Below are 24,931 nucleotides of genomic sequence, written 5' to 3'. Positions count from 1 at the left end.
CTGTCTGCCAAATCTGTCTTTATTTTTCTGTCTTTGTCATCTGTTTTTTCCTCTTCCTTATTTCCTTTTCTCCTTGCCCTCATCTATGGAGTGAAAATCTCTTAGTATTTCTTTGCTCTTGGGAGGAAAATCAGCAAAAGGGTAAAATTATAGCACCTATCTAGTATTTCTTCCCTAGAGTACAAAGTACTTAGTCCTAAATTTGAAAGGAACTGTTAAGTAAATATAGCATTTATTTCATCAGTTTCATTTCATCTTTTAGACTTTATTTTAAATATGAATAAAATAGCCTCATTTGAAGCTGTCTTTCAGCTGTTAGCAACAAATATTTGGAAAGGGGGAACCATTAATATGTTGAAAGAAAGGTTAACTGTACATTATAAATGAGTCATTTTAGTACTTGGGAGTGAGAACCTTAAGACATAATGAAAATCTCCAAAAGAAGAAATGAATTAGGAAGTATATGCCTGCTCTCTCTCACACTCCCCATTTTAGAAAAAAAATACTTGGGGTACATTGGATGAGAAGCAAGAGTAAATAAGGAAATTAGAAAAAATACCACTGAGAATTTTAATTTGTGAAAATGAATATAAATAAAATTTATCAGTCAACAAAGATTTTAAAGGCACGGGAATGTTTTTATGTCCAGACAGAAAAGTATGGTTGCTAATATGGGGCCATGGTATAAAAGTCAGTTAAATTTTAATTGTAATCAGTATGTGTCGTTGCAGATCACTGAATAAAGTACGAGATCAAGCACCTTTTGCAATAAAACCTGTGTAGAGACTTGAAGTTATTTGAATTTTTTTCTGTTATGAAATTGTACATATTTATAGCTGATTAAGGCCCTGAGTAGATATTTTTGATTTATTAAATTAAAATATTTGGTTTGCTCGGTAATTTCTTATGAACTCTTAAAATGTTTTTCATGAATCACTCTTAGTCTGTTTTTTTTTTTTTTTTTTTTTAAGATTTTATTTGGGGCAGCCCGGGTGGCTCAGCGATTTAGCGCCGCCTTCAGCCCAGGGCCTGATCCTGGAGACCCGGGATGGAGTCCCGCGTCTGGCTCCTTGCATGGAGCCTGCTCCTCCCTCTGCCTGTGTCTCTGCCTCACTCTCTGTGTCTCTCATGAATAAATAAAATCTTAAAAAAAAAAAAAAAAGATTTTATTTATTTACTTATGAGAGACACACACAGAGAGAGTCAGGGACATAGGCAGAGGGACAGAGGAGAGGGACATAGGCCCAGGACTCTGGGATCACGCCCTGAGCCAAAGGTAGACGCTCAGCTACTGAGCCAACCAGGCATCCCTCTTAGTCTGTTTTGTAGTCTGTTTTGTAATTCCTGCCATAAAAGCAAATCTGCCTGTATGTTAGAATACCTATTATCCATACTTTTTAAATAAAAATGGATGAAAGTAGTGATCAGAATATCTGGTTTCTATTTTCTTTTCTTTTAAAGATTTTATTTATTTATTTATTCAAGAAAGAGAGAGGCAGAGACACAGGCAGAGGGAGAAGCAGGCTCCATGCGGGGAGCCCGATGTGGAACTCCATCCCTGGACTCCAGGATCACACCCTGGGCTGAAGGCAGGCGGTAAACCGCTGAGCCACCCAGGGATCCCCATGGTTTCTGATGTTCTAAACAAAAAAAGTTTTTGCTTGTAGGAGAGGTATGATATAGATACACTGACAACTATAATGAGGCTAATTACTTTCATGAGGAAGATATAAGAGATCGCAAGTACGGAGACATCACATTAGATTTTGGCGGTGTAAGAGTGTGCCAGTTATTTTGCATGTGAATGGTAATAGAAATATAAACCCAAGCAAGGGCATCTGGGTGGGTCATTTGGTTAAGAGTCGTTCTTCTTTCTTCTGCTCAGGTCATGATCTCAGGGTCCTGTGATTGAGCCCCACATCTGGCACCCTGCTCAGCAGGGAGCCTGTTTCTCCCTCCCCCTGCTCCTCTGCTCTCTCTGTCCCTTTCTAATAAATAAAGTCTTAAAAAAAAAAAATTAAACCCAAGCAGACCTCATTACATGTCTCCTTATGAATGTTGACAATGGAAGGAATACCTTGCCTCTAGTTTAGTATCAGGTCTGGACTGAAAAGCTGGGGAAGAAACTTCATTTTCTTTTTTGCATAACTCAGAAAAACCGCTTAGTATGCAGTTTTCTTGTTGACCTCAGCAGATGAACCAAGCTGATAGTGTTAATTCAAACTCAAGAAATCGTCTGAATCTTGGTTTGTGTGGATTTGTGATCTGCATACAATATTAACTAAATTGGATAGCTTTTACATTTTCACATGTGTACATAGGCTCTCCCCACCCTTTTCAACATAAAACATTGAACTTTGTAAACTGGCATTGAAACATTACAATGTTTTGAGGCACCAATTTTATAAACACAGCACAGTTGTTTTTTTGAGACATACCAAAGGTTAATTTCTTAAGGTTCTTGTTGCATTTGCTTTAGTAGCATTTGATGGAGAATCTTTTATATACACTTGTAGTAGGTAAAAGATAAACCAAAATTTAAACCTTTTTTTTTTCTTTGAAGCTTAGACTATATACTAAGTTTTTGGTCCAAATTGAGTAGGGTGAGTTAACTTCTATTGCATTCTGTTACCCAATATGAGTGTATTTTTGTAAGCATAGTTATGTTTATTAAAAGTTTTAAAAAGAAAAAAACAGCATGTACCAGTTACTAAACAGTTTTCTCAGCCTGAAACCCACTTTTCTATTCTTTGGTTTGTGACCAAGCCTAGTACTCAGCAAACCACATTTCTGCTTTTCTTGAGGACTTTATTAGACTCTGCTGCCAGTAGGGGATCCTAGAGGAAGATTGCCAGGCTGGAGGAGGAGGGCAGCATTTGGAGTCCTCGCTTGTACTTCCTATTGGCTTCATGCACCTTTCACCAACCTACCAGTACTTTTTCACCCTGGCTGCATCAGTTTTTTTCCTATAGCAGGAACTGGATCCAGTTTGCAGTTTCTTTAATACTTACAGAACCAGCCTAAACATTCACCCTCTACCTCAGGGATGTGGTTCTCAAACCTTGGGGGCCTCTACCAAGCTCAGGGATGCTTTTTAACAGTCTGTGCCCCTTCTTCAGAGGTCTTAGTTTCAGTTCCAAAAATTGTTCCTTTAAGCTTCTAAGTTTTAAAAATTCCACCCTCTTCCTTTGTTGCCCTAGTTTTAGGGATGGTGACTGTTTTTGGTAGTTACCAGTTGCACGATGTCACAGTGTTCTTTTCTTGCCTTTCAGTGATGCAGTTACCAACTTTATACTTGGTTAACAATCCTTTATATTTCCTTCTCTCTGTCCTAACGAGTGTGACTTCTATCTCTTGATTAGATCCCGAATGATACAGTTAGGAATCAGAAAAAAACTTAATGGAAAAAGTAGTATTTCAGTTTATTTTATTTTATTTTTTTTTAATTTTTTTTTTTAAATTTTTTTTTTTTATTGGTGTTCAATTTACTAACATACAGAATAACACCCAGTGCCCGTCACCCATTCACTCCCACCCCCCGCCCTCCTCCCCTTCTACCACCCCTAGTTCGTTTCCCAGAGTTAGCAGTCTTTACGTTCTGTCTCCCTTTCTGATATTTCCCACACATTTCTTCTCCCTTCCCTTATTTTCCCTTTCACTATTATTTATATTCCCCAAATGAATGAGAACATATAATGTTTGTCCTTCTCCGACTGACTTACTTCACTCAGCATAATACCCTCCAGTTCCATCCACGTTGAAGCAAATGGTGGGTATTTGTCATTTCTAATAGCTGAGTAATATTCCATTGTATACATAAACCACATCTTCTTTATCCATTCATCTTTCGTTGGACACCGAGGCTCCTTCCACAGTTTGGCTATAGTGGCCATTGCTGCTAGAAACATCGGGGTGCAGGTGTCCCGGCGTTTCATTGCATTTGTATCTTTGGGGTAAATCCCCAACAGTGCAATTGCTGGGTCGTAGGGCAGGTCTATTTTTAACTCTTTGAGGAACCTCCACACAGTTTTCCAGAGTGGCTGCACCAGTTCACATTCCCACCAACAGTGTAAGAGGGTTCCCTTTTCTCCGCATCCTCTCCAACATTTGTGGTTTCCTGCCTTGTTAATTTTCCCCATTCTCACTGGTGTGAGGTGGTATCTCATTGTAGTTTTGATTTGTATTTCCCTGATGGCAAGTGATGCAGAGCATTTTCTCATATGCATGTTGGCCATGTCTATGTCTTCCTCTGTGAGATTTCTGTTCATGTCTTTTGCCCATTTCATGATTGGATTGTTTGTTTCTTTGGTGTTGAGTTTAATAAGTTCTTTATAGATCTTGGAAACTAGCCCTTTATCTGATATGTCATTTGCAAATATCTTCTCCCATTCTGTAGGTTGTCTTTGAGTTTTGTTGACTGTATCCTTTGCTGTGCAAAAGCTTCTTATCTTGATGAAGTCCCAATAGTTCATTTTTGCTTTTGTTTCTTTTGCCTTTGTGGATGTATCTTGCAAGAAGTTACTATGGCCGAGTTCAAAAAGGGTGTTGCCTGTGTTCTTCTCTAGGATTTTGATGGAATCTTGTCTCACATTTAGATCTTTCATCCATTTTGAGTTTATCTTTGTGTATGGTGAAAGAGAGTGGTCTAGTTTCATTCTTCTGCATGTGGATGTCCAATTTTCCCAGCACCATTTATTGAAGAGACTGTCTTTCTTCCAATGGATAGTCTTTCCTCCTTTATCGAATATTAGTTGCCCATAAAGTTCAGGGTCCACTTCTGGATTCTCTATTCTGTTCCACTGATCTATGTGTCTGTTTTTGTGCCAGTACCACACTGTCTTGATGACCACAGCTTTGTAGTACAACCTGAAATCTGGCATTGTGATGCCCCCAGATATGGTTTTCTTTTTTAAAATTCCCCTGGCTATTCGGGGTCTTTTCTGATTCCACACAAATCTTAAAATAATTTGTTCTAACTCTCTGAAGAAAGTCCATGGTATTTTGATAGGGATTGCATTAAACGTGTATATTGCCCTGGGTAACATTGACATTTTCACAATATTAATTCTGCCAATCCATGAGCATGGAATATTTTTCCATCTCTTTGTGTCTTCCTCAATTTCTTTCAGAAGTGTTCTATAGTTTTGAGGGTATAGATCCTTTACATCTTTGGTGAGGTTTATTCCTAGGTATCTTATGCTTTTGGGTGCAATTGTAAATGGGATTGACTCCTTAATTTCTCTTTCTTCAGTCTCATTGTTAGTGTATAGAAATGCCACTGACTTCTGGGCATTGATTTTGTATCCTGCCACGCTACCGAATTGCTGTATGAGTTCTAGCAATCTTGGGGTGGAGACTTTTGGGTTTTCTATGTAGAGTATCATGTCATCGGCGAAGAGAGAGAGTTTGACTTCTTCTTTGCCAATTTGAATGCCTTTAATGTCTTTTTGTTGTCTGATTGCTGAGGCTAGGACTTCCAGTACTATGTTGAACAGCAGTGGTGAGAGTGGACATCCCTGTCTTGTTCCTGATCTTAGGGGAAAGGCTCCCAGTGCTTCCCCATTGAGAATGATATTTGCTGTGGGCTTTTCATAGATGGCTTTTAAGATGTCGAGGAATGTTCCCTCTATCCCTACACTCTGAAGAGTTTTAATCAGGAATGGATGCTGTATTTTGTCAAATGCTTTCTCTGCATCCAATGAGAGGATCATATGGTTCTTGGTTTTTCTCTTGCTGATATGATGAATCACATTGATTGTTTTACGGGTGTTGAACCAGCCTTGTGTCCCAGGGATAAATCCTACTTGGTCATGGTGAATAATTTTCTTAATGTACTGTTGGATCCTATTGGCCAGTATCTTGTTGAGAATTTTTGCATCCATGTTCATCAGGGATATTGGTCTGTAATTCTCCTTTTTGGCGGGGTCTTTGTCTGGCTTTGGAATTAAGGTGATGCTGGCTTCATAGAACGAATTTGGAAGTACTCCATCTCTTTCTATCTTTCCAAACAGCTTTAGGAGAATAGGTATGGTTTCTTCTTTAAACGTTTGATAAAATTCTCCTGGGAAGCCATCTGGCCCTGGACTCTTGTGTCTTGGGAGGTTTTTGATGACTGCTTCAATTTCCTCCCTGGTTATTGGCCTGTTCAGGTTTTCTATTTCTTCCTGTTCCAGTTTTGGTAGTTTGTGGCTTTCCAGGAATGCGTCCATTTCTCCTAGATTGCCTAATTTATTGGCGTATAGCTGTTCATAATATGTTTTTAAAATCGTTTGTATTTCCTTGGTGTTGGTAGTGATCTCTCCTTTCTCATTCATGATTTTATTAATTTGAGTCTTCTCTCTCTTCTTTTTAATAAGGCTGGCTAATGGTTTATCTATCTTATTAATTCTTTCAAAGAACCAACTCCTGGTTCTATTGATCTGTTCCACAGTTCTTCTGGTCTCGATTTCGTTGAGTTCTGCTCGAATCTTTATTAACTCCCTTCTTCTCTTGGGTGTAGGATCTATTTGCTGTTTTTTCTCTAGCTCCTTTATGTGTAAGGTTAGCTTTTGTATTTGAGTTCTTTCCAGTTTTTGAATGGATGCTTGTATTGCGATGTATTTCCCCCTTAGGACTGCTTTTGCTGCATCCCAAAGATTTTGAACGGTTGTATCTTCATTCTCATTAGTTTCCATGAATCTTTTTAATTCTTCCTTAATTTCCTGGTTGACCCTTTTATCTTTTAGCAGGATGGTCCTTAACCTCCATGTGTTTGAGGTCCTTCCAAACTTCTTGTTGTGATTTAGTTCTAATTTCAAGGCATTATGGTCCGAGAATATGCAGGGGACAATCCCAATCTTTTGGTATCGGTTCAGACCCGATTTGTGACCCAATATGTGGTCTATTCTGGAGAAAGTTCCATGTGCGCTTGAGAAGAATGTGTATTCAGTTGAGTTTGGATGTAAAGTTCTGTAGATATCTGTGAAATCCATCTGGTCCAGTGTATCATTTAAAGCTCTTGTTTCTTTGGAGATGTTTTGCTTAGAAGACCTATCGAGTATAGAAAGAGCTAGATTGAAGTCACCAAGTATAAGTGTATTATTATCTAAGTATTTCTTCACTTTGGTTAATAATTGATTTATATATTTGGCAGCTCCCACATTCGGAGCATATATATTGAGGATTGTTAAGTCCTCTTGTTGAATAGATCCTTTAAGTATGATATAGTGTCCCTCTTCATCTCTCACTACAGTCTTTGGGGTAAATTTTAGTTTATCTGATATAAGGATGGCTACCCCTGCTTTCTTTTGAGGACCATTCGAATGGTAAATGGTTCTCCAACCTTTTATTTTCAGGCTGTAGGTGTCCTTCTGTCTAAAATGAGTCTCTTGTAGACAGCAAATAGATGGGTCCTGCTTTTTTATCCAGTCTGAAACCCTGAGCCTTTTGATGGGGTCATTAAGCCCGTTCACATTCAGAGTTACTATTGAGAGATATGAGTTTAGTGTCATCATGATATCAATTCAGTCTTTGTTTTTGTGGACTGTTCCACTGAACTTCTTCTTAAAGGGGAATTTTAAGAGGCCCCCTTAAAATTTCTTGCAGAGCTGGTTTGGAGGTCACATATTCTTTTAGTTGCTGCCTGTCTTGGAAGCTCTTTATCTCTCCTTCCATTTTGAATGAGAGCCTTGCTGGATAAAGTATTCTTGGTTGCATGTTCTTCTCATTTAGGGCCCTGAATATATCCTGCCAGCCCTTTCTGGCCTGCCAGGTCTCTGTGGAGAGGTCTGCTGTTACCCTAATACTCCTCCCCATAAAAGTCAGGGATTTCTTGTCTCTTGCTGCTTTAAGGATCTTCTCCTTATCTTTGGAATTTGCAAGCTTCACAATTAAATGTCGAGGTGTTGAACGGTTTTTATTGATTTTAGGGGGGGATCTCTCTATTTCCTGGATCTGAATGCCTGTTTCCCTTCCCAGATTCGGAAAGTTTTCAGCTAGAATTTGTTCAAATACATATTCTGGCCCTCTGTCCCTTTCGGCGCCCTCGGGAACCCCAATTAAACGTAGGTTTTTCTTTCTCAGGCTGTCGTTTATTTCCCTTAATCTATCTTCATGGTCTTTTAATTGTTTGTCTCTTTTTTCCTCAGTTTCCCTCTTTGCTATCAACTTGTCTTCTAGGTCACTCACTCGTTCTTCCACCTCGTTAACCCTCGTCGTTAGGACTTCTAGTTTGGATTGCATCTCATTCAATTGATTTTTAATTTCTGCCTGATTAGCTCTAAATTCTGCAGTCATGAAGTCTCTTGAGTCCTTTATACTTTTTTCTAGAGCCACCAGTAGCTGTATAATAGTGCTTCTGAATTGGCTTTCTGACATTGAATTGTAATCCAGATTTTGTAACTCTGTGGGAGAGAGGACTGTTTCTGATTCTTTCTTTTGAGGTGAGGTTTTCCTTCTAGTCATTTTGCTCAGTGCAGAGTGGCCAAAAGCAAGTTGTATTGGGAAAAAGAGAAAAAGAGAGGAGAGAAAGAAGGAAAGAAAAGAGAAAGAGAAAAAAAAAGGGAAGAAAAAGAAAAAAAAACGAAAAAAAAAAAGAAGAAAAAGAGAAAGAAAAAGAAAGGAGAAAAAAAAAAGGGGGTGGGGAAGGAAACAAATCAAAAAGCAAAACAAAACAAAAACAAAAACAAAAACAAAAACAAACAAACAAAAAAAGAACCACCGGGGAGTATCTTCTGATTCTGCGTACTTTAAGTCCCTTGGCTTCTCCTGGAAGTTGTCCGTCTAGCTGATCTTCTGGGGGAGGGGCCTGTTGTGCTGATTTTCAGGTGTTAGCAGTTGGGGGAGCTGCTGTGCCCCTGCCTGGTGCAGGGCTCGGTGGGGGTTGTTTACCCCGTGAGGCCGCAGGAGGAACAGCCCCAGTGGCGGGGCAGCTCTGGAAACCTGGATTCAGCTCCGGCAGGAACTCCGTCTGCAGGGCCTGGAGGCTCCGGGGCGGGGCCGCTGATCTGCTCAGCTGGGGCAGGAGCGTCCTTGCTGTCCTGGGCCCTCCCGGCCTCTGCCTGTCCCGGGGGAGGCGGGATCCTGGGCTGTGTCCCGGCGCCCTGTGCTTCGGAGCCTGCGCTGGTGGATTCGCGCTCCCGGGCCGCGCAGCCCCCTCCGCGGAGCCGCCGCCCGAGCCCCTCCGAGCTGCTCCTGGAACCGCGCAGGCCCCTCCGCACGGAGCCTCTTCCTCTGCCCGAGCCCCTCCGAGCTGCTCCCGGGGCCGCGCAGCCCCCTCCGCGGAGCCGCCGCCCGAGCCCCTCCGAGCTGCTCCGGGTCCCGCCGGGTCCCGCCGTGCGCGCTGCAGCCCTTAGGGAGCTCGGCGCACTCTCCTGGGCGCGCAGTTGCTGTTACTGTCCCCGGGAGCCCGAGGGCATCCCCGCCCTCCTGGGTCCTGCTCCAACTCCCCGCGAGCCCCTTTCCCCCGGGAAGGTCGGTGCAGCTCCTGCTCCTCCGGGACGGGGCTCTCCTGTCCTGGGGACACTCGCCCCGGCCTCAGCCCGGCTCCTCGCGGGGCCCCTCCCCCTTGGAGGCCTTTGTTCCTTTATTTCTTTTTCCCCGTCTTCCTACCTTGATAGAAGCGCGAATTCTTCTCACTGTAGCATTCCAGCTGGTCTCTCTTTAAATCTCAGGCCGAATTCATAGATTTTCAGGATAATTTGAAGGTTTTCTAGGTAGTTTGGTGGAGACAGGTGATTTGGAGACCCTACTCTTCCGCCATCTTGCTCCTCCCCCCAGTATTTCAGTTTAATTTGAAGGAAGAGTGGAATTTCGATAGGTGAAAAATAGGAAATTTCAAATAGAATGAATATCAGCATAAGGTAGTGAAAATGGGGAGGGTATGGTGTATATGGGCAACATTTTATGTTCTAGATTTTTTTGGAGTACCAGGTACATATTACAAAAATTGATTTGGGAGATAGATTTGGGCAGGCAGTAATTTGGAGGACCTTGAACTCTAAGCTGAGAAATTGGACTTAATTGGTAACAGATGATTTTTTTAAAGTATAATGATGGTCTGATTAGAATTCTCCTCTAGAAATGTTTGGATAATAAATTCAAGACAGATTATTAAGAAAAATCAGGAATATACAGGGCAAAATCTTAATGTTAGAATTATGCTGAGTACTACCATTTCCCACAAAACATTCATTCAGAAAATACCAGAGCCTATGTGTTGGGAATGCAACAAAGAGTATGAAAATAGTCTTTATTCTCAAGGCTAGTGGAGAAAAAAGATACATGCTCAGATAATTAAAGAATAAAGTAGGTAGATATGAGAATGCATAGAGAATTATGGCATATGAAATAGAGTGTACAATATGACCTAGAAGGATCAAGAAAGACTAATTTCTGTTTTAAATGGTAACTCGGAATTGGCGGGTACGAGCCAGGCTTAAGTAACAATTCTGAGAAAAGGCAGAGAAGGAGAAACAGCATTGTTTTGGTAGAATCCAATATGATCTATTCAGGAACAGATTCATTCGTTCCCTGTTGGTGTGATTTTTCTAAAGCTAATAGATAAAATTAAATTGGGAAAGAGCTTTTAGCTGTTGCAACAGTGTGTGTAATGCCTATATGTGTATCTTAGTTTCTAAAATTCCTTATTTTATTAAGAATAAAGCTTTAAAATATAAAGCCTTATTTATTTGTTTATTTAAAGTAGGCTCTATGCCCAGTGTGAGGCTTGAACTCTTGACCCTGAGATCAAGAATTGCATGCTCTACTGACTGACCCAGCTAGGTGCCCCAGTTTCTAAAATTCTCTGATGGTTGTGGAGAGGATATATCAGAGGAATGGATCTTAACTATCTCACTTAAATTCAGTTCTGGATAAGTGCCTTTTCTCTAGTATGTATATGGGAAGGGTATATATGTGTGTACACACGTGTATGTATTTATGGGGCAGGGGTTCAGAGGAGAAATGTGTATTTAGGGTAGGGAACTGTAAGAGAAACTCAAACTATCGGAGCACCTGGGTGGCTCAGTCAGTTAAGCATTCAGCTCTTGATTTTGGCTCAGGTCATGATTTCAGGATTGTGGGTTAGAGCCCTGCACTGGGCTCCGTGCTGGGGCAGAATTTGCTTGTCCCTCTCCCTCTGCTTTTCCCCCCTGCTTGAGTGTGTGTGTGCTTTCTCTCTTAAACAAACAAATAAATAAGTAAAATCTTAAAAAAAGAAACTCACACATCAAGGTAGCTATTGCATTCATATTTATTAGTACTTAAGAGTTAGAGGTACTGTACTAGACAACTTTTAAACCACAGAAATAATTTTTAGATTGAAAAATGTTTACGTGTTAATTTTAAGTTGAGAGGACAAAAGAATCAAAACAAAAGGAATGAGAAGCAGGAAAGGAACCAAAAATCTTTCTGCCAGCTCTTTCAACTTCAGTTGAACCAAAGGTCATAAAATTATGTGGCATAAAGGGTACTGCCTGTAAGAGAACCAAGTTTTGGAAACTGTCCTCAGCTGACAGAGAGGCAATGGTCTAACTATATTTTCTTAAAGAGTTCATATTCTCCAGATGTGTAACAGTTATATAGTGGTTGGAAAATATCCAAATTTGATAACTAAGTATGTAATTGGCTTAATCTATATTTAACCAAAGTGAGTATGTTGTGAATTTAAAAAAAAAAACTTTGTTTTTATGTTTTTGGTGTTTAGGCTAGACAGCAGCAAGCAGAATTGGCCCAGCAGGAATGGCTTCAAATGCAGCAAGCTGCTCAACAAGCACAGCTTGCTGCTGCCACAGCCAGTGCATCTAACCAGGCAGGATCTTCTCAAGATGAAGAAGATGATGATGATATCTGAAATTTACCAGCTGAGTTTCTATTTCCTCTATAAATGTTTTTCCCTGCACAAGAAAACAGTGAAAGAAATGCTTATCTGTAATTTTGTATGCATCTTGGTGGACTTGCCATTGGTATTCTAGGGATGTCTGCTGTTAAGTTTCATCTATTGTGTGCTATTCATGTAAAAACTGTCTCTTTGAACTATTGAAAATTTAAGGTTCAGTATAATATCAATTTTGAATTTTTAATGGTGTTTATGAAATTTTAGATAGCAGTGAGTCCTTTATTTGATCAATAAACAGTGTTACAGAAAACGTCAAGTTTATAAAATACAGTAAAATTTATACAGAAACTCTAAATCTGCATTTGCATTTCCTCTGCCCTTTTAACTAAACTAAAAATTGGGAATTTTAAATTATTGGGGGGAGGGTGTTGTGTGATGCAGTAGATGTTAGATCAGGTTGGTGAAAAAACAAAGAGTTCAGTTTTGTAGTATCTGAATTTTTTGTCTTTTAAAATGGGTATATATATATATATATATATAGGCAATAAATATATATGCTCAGATAAATATACTTGTTTAAAAAAATCTCAAAACATTCAAAAACTAGCAAGGAGTATGTTCAATAGTTGTATAAATTCAGTGGGTTATGTTTTTGATTTTGTTTTTGTTTTATGTAGAAGTGAAAACTACAGTTTTATTATGGCATAATTCATCTTGAGCTACACTATTACATTTCAAAGACTACCCAATTTTGAGGACTGTCATGATTCTTACTATTTCACTCCAATAATTGTTAATAGTATTACTTGCTCAGTCCATCCATGTTTATTGGACCTTGTGAAACAATTGCTTAGGTTCCATTGGTTTAAAGGAGATTCATGAATATTCAGACCTTTGCTGGGGGAAAGAAATGAAAGTTAATAAGCATGCTTACTGTAAAAGAGGGATTTTTTTGTAATTTAACTTGTAGTTATAGTTTACTTATTGTTTGTTTTTAGCATTACTTTTACATTTTCTTGACTAGATGGCCTAGAGTGTCCAGTGCTTCCTTTTGAAATGGCATCATTGTCTCCATCATAATTGAGTGATAGCTTTAAAAATGATTGGTTTTATTTTAAGAAAGTGTGTCGTAACTGATCAGCCGTATATGAAACGTAAATAGTTTCAATCTACTCATTAAAAGGGAGAAGCTTTACTTTGGTTCTAATAAATAAAGTATGGTAGTGATTTTTACAGGAATCCAATGTGTTGAAGAAATGACATATTGTTTGTATTTTGGAAACAGAATGGAAAAGCCACTAAAGATAGTATAAAGTAGTCTAAATTCCTATGTCAGTTGCCAAACCATTTAAATTTGTATATTCACCAAGCCCAAGAATAAATTGTGGCTGCCAGGATTCCAATTTTAATTGAAGAACTAAAAAAGTAAAGTTTATAAGTATTAGACTTCTTAATCTTATTTTGCAGTTTTAGAAAAAGTAAAATATTAGCATACGTTTATTAAATACACTTTCCCCATGCCATGAAAAAGGTTAATTTTGCTGGATATTTTAAGTTGAAGTTGATACTATATCCATGAAGTGCTTTGGACAAGGTAGAAGGGGTTGTTTTTTTAAAGTTTAAGTACCAAAGGTAGTCTAGTCTAAGAAATAATAAGTGTTGGCTTTTCTAATTTGTACTGTAACATCCTTATACTTTCTATTTTATCTGTTTCTTAAGTAAACAACTTAGATATTTTTCCACACTGTTTTTTTTTCCTGATGCAGAGTTCAGGTTAATTAATATTTTACTGCATCTGATAATGTATTATATGTTTGAAGCCTAGTGACTTTTCATTTTGACATTCTTGTGATTTCATATGCTGTATTCTTCAAGCAATAAAATTCTGATGTGTTTTATAAATTGTATTTACATTTAATAATCTACACAGATTAGCAGCAGGAGATTTCTATTAAGATTTTTACTAGTTTCAAGAATCTTTGGCCCAAAACACATTTTGATCATCTGGTATGTAGTACCTGACTTTCTCCTTTGTTTATTGTTATTTCAAAAAATGTGGTTTTACTTGTACTTTTGTAATTTACAGTCTTAGGACATAGGCATAACAAAGCTAATTAAGCAGGGTTTTACTTTTAGCTTATTTTTTAGCTTTTAAAAGTCACTATACTGTCTGTTGAGATTTTTTAAATCTTGTGGGGAGAGAAACAAATCTTTAGGATTCTTAAATAAAGTTATTGTTTAGTAAATATTTTCCCCATTTCCTTGGATATATATCTATGTTTTTCAGTAGACTATCACATTGATAAATGTTGAAACGTTACCAACATTTAAAACATATACCATACATATAGAAAAATATATAAGTGAGGGTTTTGACGAATTAAACATACTCCTATCACTGGCCCTTAAACCAAGACACAGCAGTATGAACTAACACTATCTTCTTCCTCCCCCCAAGTAATAACTATTCTGTTTTCTGAAACCATAGATTAGTTTTGCCTTTTATTTTATGTAAATGCAATCATAGATAATGTACTCTTTTTTAACTTTTACAACTTCACTTTAATAAGTCTTATGCTGGCTTACTAAAGAATAGTATTATACCCTTTACACCCTAATAAAGATTGGAAATTTACATTCCAGTTGACTAGCTTAAAGAGTTTAAGACTACTTTCACATTTATAGAGCCTAATTAAGGCTAGACAAGCACATTCCCATCTTCCATGTCATCTTTAACCCTTGTGTCATAAGAAAGGAGGCTTAGCTGTTTCTGTAATTCTTCATTATCCTTTTCTTGTAGGGTGAGATTAACATTTCCAGAATTTTGCAAGAGTCACTTTTATAGCAGCTGAACAGAACAGACAGTCACTGAGTTGCATTCTTTCTTGTTAAGTGCTAGATACACTTGGCTTCTGAGGGACCTTTTACTGAGGGATTCAAATATCTGACTAGTTCTTAAACTTGTTAAAACTTGTACTTGCTCTATTTCTGTTCCAAATAGCTGAAAGAGTTCTAGTATGATCACACCCAAGCTATACATATCTGAGTTGGCGTCACACTCAGATCCTTCTAACTCTTTAGGTTAAGGGTATAGACAAGTACCCACTCTAGAAGTATATGTTGGTGTTCTCTTGCCTTGTCGTACTGATCCAGTCTGTTCTGTGTGATGTCTACGCAGGCCAGGCCAAAGTCTCCTATTTTGACTTGCTGATCAGGGCCATGAGGAAAATATTTCTGGGCTTCAGATGTCTGTGTACTATTCCCATTTTATAAATATAAAATACACCTTCCTCCAATTCTTGAAAGATTTTTATTGCAACGCTGGCCATAACATAATGGCGTGCAGATTGGCCCCCACACTTCTGCTTGCTTCTCTCAGCTATCCAGTCCCACAGAGAGAGCTCCCACAGCTGGATATGGATATGCAACATCAAGTGACACTACATCAGGTGATGTCTGCCCCAACAAGTTTTAAGCTTTCTTAAGAAGATTCCTCAGTGGATGTGAAATTTTAAGTGTAATCATGCCCAAGTGGTAGCTGATATTCAATAATCTGGAAGACAAATCAGCCAAGCCATTTTCTTAGAGTAAAATGAATGACTCAAATTCACTGGCATCTTTTGTGACTAAATTGGTGATAACAGTTCATCAGTCTATTAGTCTGGTTTTCAATGCCACATTCTCCTAAGGATTTTTCTTTTTCTAAGGTGAACTTGGTGAGGATAATGGATGAGCTGTTACCTTAATCATTTTCAACATCATACTGATCTCTTTCATTCTCCTGGTTGGAACTCACTTCCAGAGATGGCAACTAAATAGAAATTCAATCTTGCATTTGGGCTACATGAGCATGTTCTATCCAAGCAGTATGATGGCCTTATAATATCAGGATGCTGAAGACCTGTCAACACCTTCACTCACTATAGTACCTTCATACAATCTGTATAGTTGCATCCTTAATCATGATTTTTTTAATTGCAAAATACCACTTAATTTTTCCTATTTTGAGTACTCTCTTATATCCACGTTTTCCTAGGGTGGCAAGATGTTGTAATTCATTTAAGTAATGTGAAGTTTGTTCCTCAAAGCTACTTTCCTTGATCTGATCTTCTGGATATGAGAATTATCCTCACAAGGATCCTGAGGAACTCTTTGTTAGCTGATGAACAATAATAGCTTGGGGCGCCTGGCTGGCTTAGTCTGTAGAGTGTGCAACTCTCGATCTTGGGGTTTGTGTTCTAAGCCCCATGTTGGATATAGAGATTAAAATATTTTTTTAAAAGACTTATTTATTTATTTTAGAGAGAAAGAGCACACAGATGCAAGGAGGGGCAGAGAGAAGGAAAGAAGTAAACTGCCTGCCGAGTGCAAAGCCCAGCACCATGGGGCTCCATCCAGTGAGCCCTAGAACACAACCTGGGCAGAAATCAAGAGTCTGATAATACTCAACCAACTGAGCTACCCAAGTGCCCCCAAAATAAAAAATAAATAAAAATTAAAAAAAGCAATAGTTCTGTTGTGATGTAGTCTCAATGAGCTAAACTCCTCACTACAAGTGAAAGAAGACAGCAGTGCCATTTTGATAAAGGTTGTCAAATTTCAACAACTCTTGAACGAGGTGGATTCATGCACATGGCTCAAGTATTCCAGCAAAGAAGCAAGCAGTAACTGGTTTGCACTACAAAAAGCAAAGTCACCTATCAGGGTCATTTAATACCTGAAGTTCTGCTGGAAATCAGATTCCAGACAGCTCTCCTGCTGCCCCTCCCCCACCTCAGCACTGCACTGTTGGGTCTGGGTTTGAGACTGGATCCAGCTCAATTTGCTTAGAGGCTGTGACAAACCTTGCTGCTGCTCAGCCTGCTCAGGAATCAAGTTGGACAGAGGCTAAGAGAGGGCTGCCAGCATTCCAGGTGCCTCACTGTCATACTTGGAGTCTGAACCCTGGGCCAGGAAGTACATGACAGGTGCTGCAGGACAGACTTGGCTCCAAGGCCCACTGCCTCATACTCCTGGGCCCCGGAAGTGCACCCAGCATTATGGACTGCAGCCCAGTCTGCCTGCTGCCCCAGTGCTGCCTCACTCAGCGTTCAAGTGTACTCTTTTATTCAATCATCATTATATTTGTGAGTGTATTGGTTTTCTGATGCCACTGTAACAAATTACCACAAAGTTAGTGATTTAAAATAACACAAACTCCTTCTCTTACAGTCCTAGAGATTAGAAATTGAAAACTATTTTTTATTAGGCCCAAGTCTAACAGCAGGGTTGGTTCCTGAATGTGAAGGCTGTGAGTGAAGCACCTGTCTCCTTGCCTTTTTTCAGCTTCCAGTGGCTGCCTGTATTTTTTGTGGCCCCTTACTTGGTATTTAAAGCCTCTGCTTCATAGTCATATGGCCTTCTCTTCTATAGTCACATCATCTTCTGCCTCTGCATATAGAGCTCACCTGGATAACCCAGGATGATCTCCTTCTTTCAAGATCCTTAATGCAATCACACCAGCAAAGCCTCTTTTGCCATATAAGTTAACGATCACAGGTTCCCGGGATTAGATCCTCCATATCTTTGGAGGCTATTATTCAGCCTGCCAGAGTGAGATTGACTCACATTGTATGTATTTGCAGTCATTCATTCTTACTGCTGAATAGTATTTCATTAATTTAACCAATTTTACTATATCCAAAATTTATCCATTCTACCATTGATGGGTGTTTGAGGAATTTCTAGTTCTTGGCTATTATGAATAATGCTGCAGAGAACATTCTTATACATGTGTTTTGGTGACTGTATATATGCATTTCTGTTGAATATATGCATAGGAGTAGAATTGCTGGGTCATGGGGAATGCACATACTTGGTTTTAGTATGTATTGTCAATTTTCCAAAGGCTTATAAAAGGGCACTATTTTAATATGTACTATTATAATGAAGTACCCTAAAGGTCTGATAATGTTAATGAATTTCTCAAAATACCTAAGTTATACCAAATGAGTTATACTTAGCTACAGCAGATCTGTTGTTATTTAATAACATACAGGAGGAAAATAAAAGCAAAAGTATTTGTTCTTATTATAGACAGAGTAGTATTATGCACTCAGATTATTGCTCCTCAGAAGAACGGCAAGCTTTCAGTAATCATAAATGGTATGTTGAGTTTATAAATAGAATGTATAGTTATGGAAAATACATGACTTACATTTTTATTTGAATTAAAATGTTTTTGTTGTAACTTCTTTTGGAAATGTAGATGCTTCTTCATACCCAAATAACCACAAGGAAGAATTATCCAATCCAGATAGCCTTCCACTGGCTGTACTTGGATTGTGTTTATTTGCTTTCTTTTTTTTTAATTTTTTGTTTGTTTTTTTGTTGTTTATTTGCTTTCTTAAAGAATTTTTTTTTAAGATTTTATTCATTTATTCATGAGACACAGAGCGAGAGAGAGGCAGAGACACAGGCAGAGGGAGAAGCAGGCTCCCTGTAGGGAGCCCGATGCAGGACGTGATCCCGGATCCCCGGGATCATGCCTGAGCTGTAGGCAGACACTCAACCACTGAGCCACCCAGGTGCCCTGAAAGGTGGGTCTTGACTTCACATCTCCTGATCCCTTTCTGATCCCTTCACCCCTAGAAAGCTGGTCCAGTCTTTAAAAATCTACTTGCTCATCGCCTTTCACCCCAAGGTCCTAGCCATACCCAGACAGTGTATCTGATCTATCTTAAGATAGTGTGTACTTTTTACAGTGTTTATTTTTTAACAAGTATTTTAAAATTCCTTTTATTGTAGTTAAATATACATACAAAATTTACCATTTTAGCCATTTCTAAGTGTTCAGTGACATTAAGTATATTGATATTGTTGTGCAACCATCACTATCTCCAGAACATTTTCGTTATCCCACACTGAAATACTATACCCATTAAACAATAATTCCCCATTCTTCTCTCCCTGCAGCTATTGGTAACCGCTGTTCTGCTTTCTATTTCTATTTAATTCAATGATTCTAGGTACCTCATATAAGTGGTATCATACAATATTTGCCCTTTTGTGTCTGACTTATTTCACTTAGCATCATGCTTTCAAGGCTTATCCATGTTGTAACATGTATCAGAACTTCATTCCTTTTTACAGCTGAGTAATACTCCATTGTACGTCATGCCACATTTTGTCTATTGATCTATTGATGAATGGGTAGCTTCTACCTTTTGGCTATTGTAATTAATGCTGCTAGGGACATAGGTGTACAATCATTTCTTTTTGAACGTACAGATCTATATGTTGAAAGTTGAAATGAAGTAAGAAGTATAGTACAAGTGCACACATATAGTTTATAATATATGATAAATATGACATAAATGGGGATCCCTGGGTGGCTCAGAGGTTTAGCGCCTGATTTCAGCCCAGGGCGTGGTCCTGGGGTCCCCAGATCGAGTCCCACATCAGGCTCCCTGCATGGAGCCTGCTTCTCCCTCTGCCTGTGTCTCTGCCTCTCTCTGTCCCTCATGAATAAATAAACAAAATCTTAAAAAATATATGACATGAAAGGGACACTTTTGTACTAGACTTTACCCGGTTTATTTCATTTTCTTAGCACCTCTGTGAAGTAGGTATTGATAGTCCAGGGTGGCAGACTGGTAACACAGGTGTACCATCAAAAGTAGTAGATATATAAGATGTAGAATTTTACTTTACTTATGAAACTTTATATCTTACGCATAATGTAGTAGATGTGGAAAACAATATAGTCCATAGCTATTTCCTTTCAGTTTCATATTATCTAGTATGTTTCCTACTTTTGTATACTTATGAATAACACTTATTTGTCACTGCCATGAAATTAGTAGTGAAGCTAGAAGGAGATTTTCCAGAAAAAAATTTTAGTGTGATTGAGAGATTTTTTAGTGGGCATTGGGAGTGGAGGGAAAGTTGATAGTATTAGAAAGGATGTATCTGGGGATGGAAGAAGAAACTATGCTTGCTGTTAAGGCAGCTTAACATCTTATGCACTGAAGGAAAATGTGGCAGGCTCAAAATTGGTTATGCAAGGTACTTCTCATAAGTTTGTTTCCTTTATCATGCCTATAAAAGACACTATTAACATCACATTTATGTCATTAATAAACTTCCAGGATCCATGTAGTAGGACGTGGTAGTATAGTTAAGAAGAGACAACAATGATATTTATTTCAGCAACATTTATTTGGTATATTACACTGGATAAGGGTATGTTTTATAAGCCTAAGGTTTATATATGCAGTTGAATCATACATGTAAAAGTAGTGAAATTTTGGTTTGTCTTTACTATAAACATTTTATAAATAAGGGAACTAAATTTAAAAGAAATTAATACAATAATACATAGCAAGTGGAAGCATCAGAATTTGAACCCCAATTTAAGTAGTTCTGAGGACTATGTTTCTTCCACTAGATCATTCTGCTTTCCCTTCAAAAGTACTTTGGGAATACTGGGATGAATCTTTATATCTTTATTTGAAGTCATTTAAAAAATTATAACCCTTCCTGAGGATAGCAAAATTGTGTGCTATTGCAAGATAATTACAGAGCTCACAATAAGGAAGCAGAGGTAATGTCTGGTAATGTTTTTGGCTCCCTTTTTCTGCCCACTGTTGTGTTATGCAGAGTATGAAATATTGTTACAGAAGCTATTTCAGAAAGTTGATTTATTGAATAGGTTTGGGTTTGTTTTGTTTTGTTTTGTTTTGTTTTTAGAGTGTGCATGTGTGTGTGTGAGCAGGGAGAGGGGCGGAGAGAGAAATCTTAGGTTCCATATCCAGCCTGGGGCCTGACCCTGGGCAGGGGGCTCAATCTCATGACCCTGAGATCTTGACCTGAGCCAAAATCAAGAGTCAGAAGTTTAACCTACTGAGCCATCCAGGTGCTTGCTTTTTTTCTTTGAGTAGGCTGCATGCCCAGTATGAGCCAAACGCAGGGCTTTTCTTCTGGGGATGCCTGGGTGGCTCAGCAGTTGAGCGCCTCCCTTCGGCTCGGGGCATGATCCTGGAGTCCTGGGATTGAGTCCCACATCGGGCTCCCTGCATGGCTCCTGCTTCCCTCTCTGCCTGTGTCTCTGCCTCTCTCTGTGTGTGTCTCTAATGAATAAATAAAATCTTAATAAAAAAAAAAAAAAAGACTTTTCTTCTGGTCAAGGTATTTCAAAGATTGTAGGAAAATACCTAGAATCAGGTTTCTAGAATTTCATCTTATCCAAATGTTGTAGAATTCTGGAATTCTTTGGAGTAAGCTCTCAACCAAGGCCAAACTAAAATATTTAATTGCAAGGCCGCTATTTGTTTATATCCCAATAAAAGCTATTACTATCATACACATAGGAAATAAGATCTAGTAACAGTGGCCCATTATTTAGAATTTTGAAATTAAGGATTGTGTTCTTAATGGCACTGATAAATCAATAGCTATTACTATATGAGGATAAGCCTTGGAGAAAGTGCTGCCTCTACCTTACATAGGAATTATTTCACAGTATTCCAGTCATGCTGTTTTGGAGGTTGGGCAGCTATAAATTCTCACTTCACAGCCTATTGATGTTCTCACCTGAATCTTGCTGTAGCCTCCTAACTGGACTTGCTGCCAGTCCCTCCTTGCTTGGATCCCTCCTTCACATTGCTAACAGTGTTATTTTTCTAAAATACAAAGATGAGACTCCTCTGTTCCTCAGCGATCATAGTATTATGTCTGAACTCCTATGCATTACATAAGGTATGTTTCATAACATGATTCAACTTTTCTACACTTTTCTCAATTGCACTGAAATATGGTCTGAATAATGCCATCTCTTTTACACTTTACTACCTTTTGCATGTGCTTTTTCCCTAGTCTGGATTGACCTTTTCTTACCTGGCAAATGTCTAACTATACAACAAGATCCAGCTTAAATTTTAATTCCTATGTAAAGTTTTTCCTAATGCCTCAATGCATAGTTACTTTTTCTCTACCCTTCTACACCTGTGATACATATTTCTTTTTTTTTTAATTTTTATTTATTTACTTATGATAGTCACAGAGAGAGAGAGAGGCAGAGACACAGGCAGAGGGAGAAGCAAGCTCCATGCACCAGGAGCCCGATATGGGATTCGATCCCGGGTCTCCAGGATCGCGCCCTGGGCCAAAGGCAGGCGCCAAACCGCTGCGCCACCCAGGGATCCCCTGTGATACATATTTCTATTTTCAAATCTATGATACCATACTACAATTTGTTTATAAATGATTTGTATTAAAAAAATAAAAATAAAATAACAATAAAACATTATTTGTATTACAGTGGGAGCTGCTAGAGAACAGGGACCATATCATCATTATTTCGCTTTCCTTAGCAACTGATGTAGTAAAGTTTTTTGCAGTTAAATTTATAAATATTGCTTGTAGTCAGCCCTTGTTTCACCTGATACTCCATACCATTTGCTCCTAGAGCTGTTATACAATATCCAGGTACTCAGTAAATATTTAAGAAAACTGTCAGGAAGGGGCACCTAGGTGGCTCAGTTGGTTAAGTGTCAGACTCCTGATTTTGGCTCATTCATGATCTCAGGGTTGTGAAATGGAGCCCCGCATCAGGCTCCATGCTCCCTGGGGAGTCTGCTTGAAATTCTCTCCCTCTCCCTCTGCCCGTCTCCCTGCTCTCTCCCTCTCTCTCAGAGCAGAAAAAAAAAAAAAAAAAAAAAAAAAAAAACCTGTCAAGAAATGCTGTTTCAGTACCAAAAGGTTGAAAGTATCGAAAAACTCCCGACACCCGCCCCAGGTATAGTACATTCTCTGGTCCTATGGATACAAGATAACAAAATGTTATACCACATAATTAACAGAAAAATGGAAGGTACTCAAGGTATTTCAATCAAGGAGTAATTAATACAAGGAATTAGATAATAAAATCTTGGATGAACTAGAAAAGCAAAAAAGGAAAGGCAGACCATATTGCCCAGTGATGAGGAACTATGAGAACTCCGCCAGAGCCTCCACTCATCTGTTGACTTTCACTCATGCAGGAGCCCTATTACTGCATAAGAAATCACTTAAAGTTCAGCAGCTTAAAACAACAATCATATTATTTGTCACAGTTCTGTGAATTGGCTGGACTCAGCTGAGTGCTGCTTCACGTACTGTTTGGGGCTCAACTGGAATGAAGTGTCCAAGATAACTCACTCACATGCTGGTAGTTGGCACTGTCAGGTAGGATCTCAGCTGGAGTGGTCAGTTGCAACTCCTGATTCTCCATGTGGCTTGAACTTAGAGCGTGGTGGGATTCAAAGGAATGTCTCAAGAGTGTTCTCAAGAGAAAAATATGGAAACTGCCAGTCCTCTTAGGCCCTGGGCTCAGAATCCCAGAGTGTTACTTCCACCACACTGTAGTGGTCAGAGCAACTTCAAGGCCAACCTTGATTCAAATGGAGAAGATACAGGTATCTGTCACTTTACAAAAGTTCAAGTTACACCACTCACTTTTAAGAAAGACCTACATTAGTACCTATTTTTACTAACCAAGAGAAATCTGAAGAGGCTTTTTTGCTTTTATGTGAAAAGGGAAAATAGCATTCAGTGTTTGTGTGGCAGAGAGCCCTATAGAGGCAGTGTGCATGCTGAGCAGCAGAGTAGCATCACTAACTCCTTCCCAGGGAAATACACTTAGCCTCTCAGCATCAAGCTGCCATAGCTTTGAACTGAGTCTGTGAGCATCTCTGCTTTATTATGATTTATTTTGTACATCTGTTAGCAAGATGTGTCCCAAGGTGTCAGAAAAACCTATTTTTTCAGTCTGGGAATGCTCAAAAATTTTCTTCATATACATTGATAGTAATTGCTTCTTTGCCTCATGCCATTTCAGTTTACAGAAGTTTTCTTTTTTTTTTTTTTTAAAGTGAGCTTTTTTTTTTTTTTAATTTTTATTTGTTTATGATAGTCACAGAGAGAGAGAGAGGCAGAGACACAGGCAGAGGGAGAAGCAGGCTCCATGCACCGGGAGCCCAACATGGGATTCGATCCCGGGTCTCCAGGATCGCGCCCTGGGCCAAAGGCAGGCGCCAAACCACTGCGCCACCCAGGGATCCCAGTTTACAGAAGTTTTCATCGGAATGCTCTACACTTGGATAACAGGGAGACCGGTATAAGTATATATGAAGAGGATGAATTGTTGGGAGCTATATTTAGAGACTAGCTTCCATACTTGTCTTTGCACATACTTCTTTGCTCTGAAATGCCTTTTTTTCTTTTCCTGAGAAACATTCACACTGCAAGACCCAGCTTACATTTCAGCCCACATCTAGAGCCTTCCCTGATACCCTCAATGCATGGTCAGTAACCCCTCCCTCCATATAGTGTGTGCCTGTGGTTCATATTTCTGTTTTTTTTTTTATAAATTTTTATTTATTTATGATAGTCACACAGAGAGAGGGAGAGAGAGGCAGAGACACAGGCAGAGGGAGAAGCAGGCTCCACGCAGGGAGCCCGACGTGGGATTCAATCCTGAGTCTCCAGGATCGTGCCCTGGGCCAAAGGCAGGTGCCAAACCACTGCGCCACCCAGGGATCCCTCTGTTTTTGTATCTATCATTCCTTATTATAATTTGTTTGCTTACATATTTTTCTGTGAGAGTGTCTAGGAGACAGTAATCATGTCAGTATCATCTCCATATCTCTAGTAACTCTCACAGTAAAGGTTTTTGCAATTGAATTTACATATGTATCTGCCTGTGGCCAGTATTAATTCAGGTGTTCTATACCATCTGTTCTTGGTGCTTCTGTGTGGGGCCTAAAATGAGGGAGATAATGAATATTCAGTGATGGTCGTAATGGAAAAGGACAAAAATTGCCTTTAAGGTATTCTGTGTAGGAAGAAAGGACCATGTATGAATCATTTAATAAAAATTTTCAGGAGCATTGGTACTTTCACCCTAAAAATTTAAAACTTACATAGAAAAATAATTTACCCAGAATAGCACATTCTCTGGTTCTAGGAACACCAGGTTAAATATTATACCACATAATTAATCAGAAAATAGGAGAAAATCCATCAAAATCCTAGAAGAGAACACAGGCAGAAACTTCTTTGACCTCAGCCACAGCAACTTCTTGCTAGACATGTCTC

The 24,931-nt window shown here is 38.9% G+C and overlaps 1 protein-coding gene and 1 pseudogene across 2 annotated transcripts in view; one reads left to right on the top strand and one right to left on the bottom strand.

The window, feature by feature from the left end:
* The window catches only part of DR1 (down-regulator of transcription 1), a 28,658-nt gene extending 10,899 nt beyond the window's left edge, over positions 1 to 17,759 (top strand). Inside the window, exons 3-4 of one of the 2 annotated variants that reach the window (XM_038541317.1) lie at positions 11,684 to 11,839; positions 16,118 to 17,759. In XM_038541317.1, coding sequence (XP_038397245.1) covers positions 11,684 to 11,830 — 147 coding nt within the window. In that variant the 3' untranslated portion in view covers positions 11,831 to 11,839; positions 16,118 to 17,759. Of the gene's footprint in view, positions 1 to 11,683; positions 14,062 to 16,117 lie in introns of those variants that run through there. The other variant, XM_038541316.1, reaches the window with a different exon arrangement.
* On the bottom strand, positions 14,514 to 23,066 carry LOC100688907 (annotated as a pseudogene).
* Between the last annotated feature and the right edge of the window lie 1,865 nt (positions 23,067 to 24,931).

The sequence above is a fragment of the Canis lupus genome, chromosome 6, assembly GCF_011100685.1.
Source record: "Canis lupus familiaris isolate Mischka breed German Shepherd chromosome 6, alternate assembly UU_Cfam_GSD_1.0, whole genome shotgun sequence".
In the NCBI taxonomy this organism is placed as follows: Eukaryota; Metazoa; Chordata; class Mammalia; order Carnivora; family Canidae; genus Canis; species Canis lupus.
The sequence above is the reverse complement of the archived record's forward strand: the minus strand, read 5'-3'. Positions and strand labels throughout refer to the sequence as shown.